Source organism: Morone saxatilis, unplaced genomic scaffold (genome assembly GCF_004916995.1).
Source record: "Morone saxatilis isolate NCDOM2014 unplaced genomic scaffold, NCSU_SB_2.0 Contig4, whole genome shotgun sequence".
NCBI classification, from domain to species: Eukaryota; Metazoa; Chordata; class Actinopteri; family Moronidae; genus Morone; species Morone saxatilis.
Genome location: NW_023339984.1, coordinates 5,574,966 through 5,585,533, shown reverse-complemented (window position 1 = coordinate 5,585,533; position 10,568 = coordinate 5,574,966). Strand labels below are relative to the sequence as shown.

Here is a 10,568-nt window from a genome sequence, read left to right as displayed (position 1 = left end):
AACATTATCAAGAAGAAAAGTTGTTTCTCAATGCAAATGATCAAAGATAAACACACAGAGAAGTTTTTTGTCTCATGTCAGAAATCTTTCGATGTGGTCGTACTTTACATGTTGGTTTCTGAATGATTTTTCAAAACCTGAAAGCATCACCAGCATTAGAGACCTGATGTTTGTTTAATATTCAAATGAATCAGATTCAATCAAATTTTCGTCTAGCTCCATGTCCCCGCTGCACTGACTCGACCCCAAGTTTGGGAACCATTAGATTAGCGAATGGACAGACAATGAATCAACAGATGATTTATTAAAAATGCAGAACATTTATACATTCCAGCTTCTACAATGGGCAGCAACCCTCTCTCATATCAGTATAAACTGAATTCTTTGTTTTTTTAACTCTTGTTCAGACAAGTCATCTTCCAATTTCCTACATGTCTGCTGCAAACTTGGAATAAAATCGATCAATAATTTTTATCGACAATAACAACAACTGTCAGCAGTCATTAGTTGCAGCCTGGCATTTAGTCACTACTCTCACTAGAGAAATTTGAAAAATGTAAAGTATTTTAACAACAACGTCCCAGACCCCTTTCAAACGCCGCCGTTCCCTCTGAGGTCCGACGAACAACATTACAAAGGTATTCATAACATCCAAAGCTTGGCACATGAAGTTGTAATTAGTTTTTACACTTGTAAAGCTGTCATTTGATTTCATTTTGAGACCAAAACGTTCAGCGATGTGATTGCATGCATGATTTAGTGTGAAAATAGCTCTCTGTACGTGCATCTGCTTGTCTGCCAGACACGTCTTTGAGACTCAAAATGCTTGGACCTGCAGTTTGTAGTTTTCCTGCACCCCGGAGCTACAAAAAGCTTTTGGTTTGATGTCGATGTTGGCAGCAGTTCGCCAGTTACCAGTAAAGGCTGCAGAAGCGGGCATGGTAGATGATAAAGATATCCTCAGCCAGGAGCTAGCTGCTACTTGAACAGACGGGGTGTGTTCAGAACAAAAGTTAGAAACTTTAAACCAACACCCTGAGGTAGTGATTTATAGTTAGTTAATGACTGCCGTAATGCGAATAATGGGATTGTTAATATGTCTTCTTCGTGATTTGTTCATCTCAAGACCAACTAAATCATTTTAACAGATTATCAGTTTAAGAAGCTTGACGTAGGACATTTGTGTAATTCTCCCATATATACTCTGCAGTGGGTGTGTTACGTTTGAAAAGAACGCCATCATTTTGTGATAAAAATGATTAAGTGTTTGCAGAAACTATGATCTGAGTTCTTACTCACAGCGACAGAGTAATTTACTTTTAGTCACATCAACGCTCATTCATTGTCAATTAGAGTATTCTTTAAATAGCCAAATTTGACTGACTTTCATTCTCTCGTGCAAGTCAATGTGAATTCATGTAACCGTGCATATTACTTTCTTCATAATAACAGTCATTTCCCCCAAATTATACAAATAAGTGATTTTTTTAGGCACAATTGTAGCTCAGTGTTATTTCTGTGGTGTTGGTGATGTTGCTCTAGAGAAACAAAGAACAAAGAGTGTACAGTGGAAACTGTTAACCTAACTAATTAGACTGTTGGCGGACACAGTTCTCCTCTTCCTGTCGAAGCCTAGTTCCCATTTTTGGCATATTATTCATCAAGAAAAGATACAAAACACGTTGAAAGCAAGACCACCTTTCTTCAGCTGATTTAAGTTGAATTTGTCCTGAGTGACAGGATACTATTGTGATTCCGTTTGGGCATAAAAGTAAAGTAAAATGCTGAATAGTGTACCACATTAATATCTTGTCAGGCACTAGTGTAATGTTTGCTGTTGGGCATGCTCGAGCTAGCCAGTTGTGTGGGATTATGACGGGGGACATCAGAGACGCTGCTTTTTGTTATACCATGCAAATGGAAATGCCTTATCATGTTAGACCGACTTCCTTTATTTCATGAAATTATTTTCCGACTGAGATCACGTTTTGCTGTATCATTACTGTCTTTGGTGAAGCTTAGCACCACATTTGTGCCAGCTCTGGTCAGCCATGTGGTTATACTGTATGTGTTTACTATTTGTTTACTGTGTTTTTCGCTATGCATGTGTAACCACCAATGGGTGTGTTTTCTTTTAAAGTTCCTTTTAAGTCGATGAGAACTGACTTTACTTTGCCTTGATTTATGTTTGTAGCATCCCTGCTTGCTGTGATCAACAGTGACCGTCTTTCTCTCTAGCCTTTGCTTACAGGTAGAGCTGAAATAATCAACAGAAAATGTGTTTGTTTTTTAGTGTAAACTGAATCCCTGTTGGATTTCGGACTGTTCAGTGGGGAATTGTGATTTGATGTGAACTGTTCTTTGACATTTTAAAGACCAACGATTTAATGAAACAAAATTAGAGATTTAAAATTAGAGATTAGATTAGATAAGTAATCAAAATGATTAGTTATTTGCTTCTTGCAGGTAACTCAAACCTGTTCCAGGCACCTTCATTCGTGTTAGGTAATATACCGGATTGAAATTTACTGCTAACTATGGATTTTCCATATAACATTATACCGGTGCATTGCTGAAGCAACTGCTTTAACTCAATTGTTTCCTTTGCAATAAAACATTTGAGAAATTCCATGTCAGTTTAGTTTAGTGTTTATACAACTATATTAAAATATTTTGTCTTTAACAGGAAGCAATGTTAAAGTTGTTGGCATATCTTTTTCTTAATTCATTTTTTACTACGTTGCAGTTAGCACAATAAACAGAGCTTATATTCTGATTCCTTCATATAGTGTATAGTTTTATGTTTTGTAAAATGTAAAATATAAAATGTTAATGTAATGTTAAAATGTTCAAAATAAGCCACTGTAAACATATATAAAGGCCTAGTCATGCAACAAAAAAAACTTTATATACTGTGAAACTGCCAGAATTTAAAAAATACCACCCAGCACTAACCTGAGTCATATGAGTACAGAAATTAAAATAAATAATTAAATTGTAGTATTTAGTATTGAATGTTACTGCATATCATTCTGTTGTAAGCATGCTGTCACTTGTGTTACCCAGCTTGACCTATTTTCATTATCTCTCTTGAAATATCTGTCTGCTCCGCTAACTGTCCAAGGATACGCAGCATGTGCCCAATAGTACTTTGATTATATGAAAATGTGGCATATTTCTGTTCTGACTCACTCTTTTCTCACTATAATAATTTAAGACTCATCACTTTTATTTTTACAGCATTGTTTCATTCAGATCTATGCTCAGAATGTCTCCGTTTTGGTTGGTATTTACTTGACTCCATCCTCACAGTTCCTTCACTGCTGTCCTTTTGTTGGAGTCCTGTTTTATTTTGCAGTAGAGGACTGAGGTTATGGCAGCAGACCTGTGGTCAAAGCAGTGGTCTGTCTCCCTTTTAAACACACACTCCACTTCTCCCTCATCCACTAAAATACACATTACACACACATCCATGACACATAAACACAGTCCCACAGCTTTCCTCTGTTTTCCTTCTGTCCCCTTTCTGCGTGCATTACAGAGGACAGACACGCTCCGATACACAAACACACTTTTACTCTCTTTACACACACGCAGATAACCAAACACACACTTCTCCTGCATGTCATTGAGGTCTGTCTGTGGCCGGTGGAACATGGTCGAGTGGTTTAGTTGAAAGGCAACATGAGGGAAAGAGAGGATCCTGTGTTTGAGCGGTGACGGTGGTGGATTCCTGTATCCATCCATCAGACAGTGGATCAGTCTGCTTGTATGCAAACACACACATACATGTTGTGATCATTTTATGATATTAAAAGTACAGGTAATGGAGTGATTTCAGTCCCTACAACTACCCTTTGAAGGGTAAAGTCACACTTTCTTTTAAAGCAATAATTTATTTTGAGAGCCAAACATGCTGTAAAATATAGTTTTAGTAATGTGTTCAATTGAAAACTCAAATTCTAAAAAATAGAATTACTGTTGTTAAATGCAGCAACAGTATCTACAACAGCATCTACAACAGTATCTCAAAATTATATAAAGGAAAATGTGTGAAAAAGGAAAATGCATAAACAAATGAACACATTAACACTGAAGACACAGCATTAAAATTGTCTTTGTTGTTTATAAAAAATGAAATTCGCCACTATGTCACCTTCAATGTTGAATGACAGGAAGAACAAAAGCACCTTCCCAAGCCCACTAGATCTTCTAAAAAACTAGTGATTGATACAGAAAAATCTGTTGGCATCCTGAGAGGATGATTTTATTCTTCTGTTGTTTCAAAAACACACAGACAGCTATTGTAATCACTGACTACACTGAATAATGTACTAAACTGACAGATTTATGTGCAAGGCCTACAAAAGACAGCCATGTACAAGTTAATCTTTTCTCGTGAAACAGGCAGGACATTGGTGAGGAAGTTTCTCTGGCTCGCTCTGTCATGATCCTTTTGCATAATTTCCACTCAGTCTATTATTGGCTGATAACGGTTTGTTGCCTTATATGGAGCAGCTGTTTCTCACACACACATACACACACACACACGTCTAAAGAACATATTGCAACAGGGGTTTAAGTTTCACACCCTGTTCACATATACTGCACAATTTCATGTTTGTATGGACTAAACAATAAGAACGTTCTGTGTGTGTGTGTGTGTGTGTGTGAGTACGCATGCACTTGTGCACAGCATCAGATGATCCACAATGCACCAAGGGAATCATAAAAACAACAAAAACAGCTGCACATACACATGTACGTATACTGAGACACACCTGGATGCAGAAGAAGGAAGCAAAGAGAATCCTGGGTAATAACAGTCCCACACATTTCCTGTCCTTTCTGGCAGTTAATTGTAACGGGTTAGAAGGGGGCGTGCATGTGTTGACTTTTGAAACCTGGCGCGATAGAAATAGATGAAGTTAGCTTTCATGTATGCATGCACCTCTGGTCTCTTCTGTTTTTAAATAACTGATGTTTACAATTTATTTGACTGTGCAGCGTATAGATGCTGGGGCTGCAGCTATATCGGGCCCATCATGCAAATACTATAGTTACGCCTTGTGTTAGACTGACTCGCATGTCTCTTATTTTCATGCTGTGAATGATAGGGCTGTGGATTTTGAGATATTTAAACTGGAGTTAAGTATCTGGATTGTATTCTACTTTATATTAGAATTATAATTAGGAATTATTCTGCTTTTACTCCACTAGATTTATTTGTCAGTTATTGTTACTGTTAGACTTTTACATACAAAACATATGGTGAATATCTAAAATATGATATCAAGTTGTTATAGATTAATCTACCCAACAGTATATAAAGTGAGCCTTAACCAGCTACAACAGTAAAATGCTACTTCTAAAGAAATGCATTAGCAACGATAATCCATAATATACGATATAACAGTGCATCATTCTCATTTATCAGAATGTTTTTTCTGTATTCTTCTTTCGTGTAATTGTTAGATATGCAGATAGAAATCACAATACATCTTTTATAAGCTGTATTTCTATGCATTTCAAGACTGGAATATTTTTGTTTTATCTATAATTACTATACATATAATAATTGAATGTCCAATTCAATTTAAAATCATCATTACATGTACTATTGTAAAGTTTATAGGCCTTTCCACATCAGCTATTTTGACATGTCACAGTAGGTATAATACAGTGAATAATGAGTGATATTGGGCAACATTTAGCCATGAAATATTTTTGAACCCCTCAACTATCTATACTGATATCCGCCTCCAAAGCCACATATTGGGACGTAATTGTCGTTACACTGGACACACTGAATGTAGGTCATCTAATTTTCAAATGCACGGAAGAATATTTACTTGTTACGTATTATTTGACCAGCGGAAAAGAACATTTCACTGGTCAGGGAGCATTTGAGGACCTGTAGTTTTAGTGTGTCTCATTCTTTTTCCCCGCTGGTTGAAGGATTTTCAAACCGCTGACCTTCCTGTCACAGGCTAAGCTCTCTGGCTGTCAGTCAGTTTCCTCTACGCGCTGAGTGAATGTAGGGGAAAACACACACACACACACTCTGTGGAGAAATGTTGCTGAGATGAGGCATAGCGTGATGTGGGGTAGCCACACACACACATCCAGAGGGTACAGGGGACGACAGGGACTTCCCAATCAAGTGTTGAGTTCTGTTATCTCATGCAGTTTTGCCATAATCACACATATACTAGTTTCTAGAGTGACTGCACGTAATCTTGCATCTATGGTGTCATCATGTCCATTATTAGCACTGAACATCTGGATTCTTACCCACTCACTGTGCGTCTTATTGTTCAGTATGTCGTATTGTTTGGTCAGGTCCATTTTTGTCCCTGTGGAGGAAGAGATCATTGTTAGCTGTCGCTTCCTCCCTGCTGTCCTCACGGAGAGACGATGCACCTGCCACCTAGTTTGGACCAATTTATAATTTTAACCTGCTTGGGGCTATCGCACACTTTAAAACCTACAAATAATCCACAACATGTCACAATTGGATTACTCTGAAGCAGCTTAAAACATAGGCCGAGTCATTTAATTCTGGGAAATATATGATAGCATGTAACCCTGAGAGTCATAGAGGATATTTACTGAAGCTTTTAAAATGTTACCTGCTTTTCTACGTTACTTATCATTTACAAAATCTCCACAAACATGTGGTTATTCACAGCAGATAACTAGTATTTAAGTAAAACAAAAAAATAAATAGATGTAGATATATGCAAATAGATAGAGAGTTGCGATGATGATGAAAAAGTGACTACCTACACCCAAAATAAGTTCAGGAACTAATGATTAACAGTATGAGGTAATGTAATGTAATGTAATGTAATTGTGCTATTATTTTGTGGTTGTATCTGGGTGGGTCTTTTGGGTGCACATCTTGTCCTGGTTTACTTTCACTAATTTATAAAAAAAAAAATAAAAAAAAAAACCCAGTTCACTACCTTGTTTAGATTTTTCGGGGGATTTGCTCTTTTTCTGAAAGCAATGGTGACTAATACTGTAACTGTGGTCCACTGCTGCTGATTGATAGTAGAGGAAAGAATGGTGCGCGCAACATGTCTGAGTCAAACTGCATTAGATTTATCACCACATGCCTCCCACATTAAGCCTCAGTCAGCAGAGTAGAGTAGAAGTAAGAGAAAGACCCGGAAATACAGTTTTGACTCACAGCCTTTGTGGACTTTAAATGTTAACGTTCTCCACTTCTCTCTTTGTCCGTTTCTGATTATTTGTGGCCAACTCTGCATTTTGCGTTTCCCCATTGCTATCTGTACAAACCACACGGAAATTGTTCTTCCCTCCCTTAGACAGATGTGAACAGGACAGATGTGCATTGCAAAAAAGGAAGAGTCAGATTTTCTGTTTCTGCCCTTTTTCCCACCGTCCTCTGCCAACCTCGCCTCATTAATTCAGAAACAGCCTTCTTACATGAAATGCTGGTTTACTAATCTCTGGAACAAAATGTGTAATGTTATATAGAATATATATATATGTGTAATACAAATAAAAGAAACAGATAAAAAAAGAAAACAGAGGAAAAGTTCAAAAGAAACCAAAACTGTAAATAATGTACTTGAAATAGTATTATTTACTTACTTACAAATTCTAATAATATACTGGATATTGTAGAAATGGCCTGAGCTATTTTTCTTGATCACGAATGGAAAAAACTTGTTGAATGTGTTAAAAGTTAAAGCAGCTATGAGGCCACTTTTTGTGTTAATTCTGGCGGCCCCTCTGGGCAAAAGTGTTTACCACCTCATTTCAGATTGCGAGGTGACTCGAAGCGGGTGGCAGGCATGAAGAATAGCTATATAAAAATAGCCAATCTTCTCACTGATGGCCTGTCATATAGGAGCTCTTATTGTAGCAAAACTTTTTACAAATATGAGTGGAGAGCCGTGTAACTGTATCTCAAGCCGTGTGTGTGTATTCAGATTTGCAAATGAAATGAGTAAATGTAATGTAATCAGTAAATATGTAGACAAAACTTGTAAATGTGTCCCGGTGTGGCTGTGTTCACACTGTGTCACTGTAGTTCAGTACCTACCTGCTGCATACTTTAGTAACAATAAACAAATATTATCTGACTAAATATTATTTGACTCATTTGTGGTCACGTGTAAAAAGAGCCAACTGAGATTCCAGAGTTGTAAATGATGACTTGTATGTATTTCCAGCTGTTGGAGCAAATACTTCTGCTGCTCAATGTTCCACTGTGTTCACCAGCTAGTCGCTAACTTTGTCTGTCTGTTGTCTGCACAGTGTGGTTTTTTTTAGAGCTCTGAACTAAAACGGGACCTGAAACCAAAACAATTAGCTGAAAGACACTACAATACTCAGTAAATCTAACGGAAACAACAGGGTCTGTTTATATTTATCTGTGGGTGGTCCTTGTGAGCGCCATCTTTCACATCACACGTGATCATTTGTCACTTTAATATAACATGTTGATTAGTGCAGTTTTAAATTTCTCTATAACTTTTCCTCTTTTTCCACTCATCAGAAATGGAAGAAGAACTGGTTCGTCCTGTACCCCGCCAGCCAAAACGGCATCGCCCGCCTGGAGTTCTATGACTCACCCTCGGGCGGAGGGGGTGGGGCTGGCGGAGGCTCTGGAAGCGGGTCCAATGAGAAGACCAGAAAGCTTGACAAGAAGATCATCCGCCTGTCTGAGTGCATTTCCATCCTGCCGGCGCTGACGGAGAGCTGTCCCAAAGACAATATGGCAGCGTTCTGTGTGGAGACCAACGACAAGACGCACGTGTTTGCTGCAGAGAAGAACGCCGCCAAGGATTGGATGGATACCATGTGCGACATTGCATTTCAGGTATCTTTGCACAATTCACTCTTTAGGAAATGTGACTAAGATGTGGTTGGATGTGTTTCAACTTCCTTTATGTGTGTGTTCTGAATGTGTCTGTCCTTTGTTCTATCTACAAAATGTTTTTTTTTTGTGCTCACTGTCCAACTGACTGGAAATATTTAAATAAAATAAATAAATAAAAAAAGCTGAAGAACTGCTGCTTTAAATTTAGTTTTTTCTGCTGGGATTGCAGAATAATTCTTTTTTGTTTGTGTGTATATGAGTTTTCCAAAATTTCCCACATGCCCCTGGAGTATCTACGCAGGCCACAGTTTCTATTGTGCACACACACACACACATGCACAAACATGAACATGAAACATATTTGCAGAGAGGAAACCAGAGGGAGTTTCCAAGAGGAAGACTTCATCCGCTTTGTTCTCTGTTGTACACTCTCTAACTCTTCATTTTGTTTTCTCTTTCCCTTCTCTCACTCTATCCTTCCAGTGCTTATACTGGAAAGCTCCCAGTTTCTCTAGGTTTCTCCTTCCAAAGTACAACACATAAACCGAAAAGCATATTTGGGTATAACATGCTATGTCTCCTAATTAGGTGTCTTTCTCAGCTAGTTGACTGTCAGTGTGTGTGTCCCCACAGGGAGGAGGCGGCACCAGTACTGCTGCAGACTCTAATGGTGGAGTGCAGGACCTGCAGATGTCTGAAAACCTCATCTACTACTCCAGAGAGGAGGGTAAGGACACGAAACAGTCAACAAAATATTCCAGCACAGAATATCATCTGCAATTAAGGAGGATTTAAGTTAACCTCTGCAAAAACACCTCTCCTGTCTTCTCCTTGCAGTCAACGAGTTCTGGGTGAGCGTTCAGCGCACCGAGGCGTCGGAGCGCTGCGGGCTGACAGGGAGCTACTGGCTTAAAGCGGAGAATGACATCTTAATCTTGAAGGATCCAAAGACCAAGAAGAAAGTCCTGGTGTGGCCCTACAAGCTGCTGAGGAGATACGGGCGAGACCGGGTGGGTGCCTGACACTTTTCTCTTCAACGATCAAAAGCAGGGGGAAGCTGTAAGACATAAGCTCTCCTAAAAACGCAATTTGTGAAAATAATAAAATATAAATAATGAATAAATATACTAATACATATTGACAATATGCTATTATTGCCATGCATTTCTATTTTTCTGCATCTTTATCATCTTAGATCATGCATAAAATTAGGCCATTGTTGATGTATGTATGTCATGAACTAATATTTAAATGTCAGATGTGCTGACATAAAACAAGTAGGCAGCTATAGGTGTCTTTGCAACTATAACTAACGTAACACTGATCAAAAGTGATCGATCTCTGACGCACCTGACGAGTACAGGCAGGGGAAGTTTGGTGTTAAAGTTAAACTCACACTGTGAAGATCGATCGTAGCTAAGAAGTGCAAGTAACACTTTTAGCAGCTGTATGTGTCCATGTGGCCACAGAGGATGTGTATCTTTAGAGTCTGTGGTTGTTTTTGTGTCCCTTTGAAGCTTCAGCGCTTGAGACGAAGATTTAAAAATGGCTTTGACCTTTAAAAAGGAGGTCTGTCTGGTTTGTCTACACATCTTTATTTACGTGTAGACCTTAACCATGATGATATATACATACATGATAAAAAGAGGATGTAGGGCACCCGGTTAGCTCAGTCGGCATAGCTGGCGACCCATGTATGGAGTTGCTGCAG

General features: G+C 38.4%; 1 protein-coding gene across 1 annotated transcript in view; it reads left to right on the top strand.

Moving 5' to 3' along the window:
- The window catches only part of dok1b (docking protein 1b), a 15,984-nt gene that overhangs the window by 2,687 nt on the left and 2,729 nt on the right, over nucleotides 1-10,568 (top strand). Inside the window, exons 2-4 of the mRNA XM_035675183.1 lie at nucleotides 8,534-8,857; nucleotides 9,491-9,584; nucleotides 9,695-9,867. Coding sequence (XP_035531076.1) covers nucleotides 8,534-8,857; nucleotides 9,491-9,584; nucleotides 9,695-9,867 — 591 coding nt within the window. The remainder of the gene's footprint in view (nucleotides 1-8,533; nucleotides 8,858-9,490; nucleotides 9,585-9,694; nucleotides 9,868-10,568) is intronic.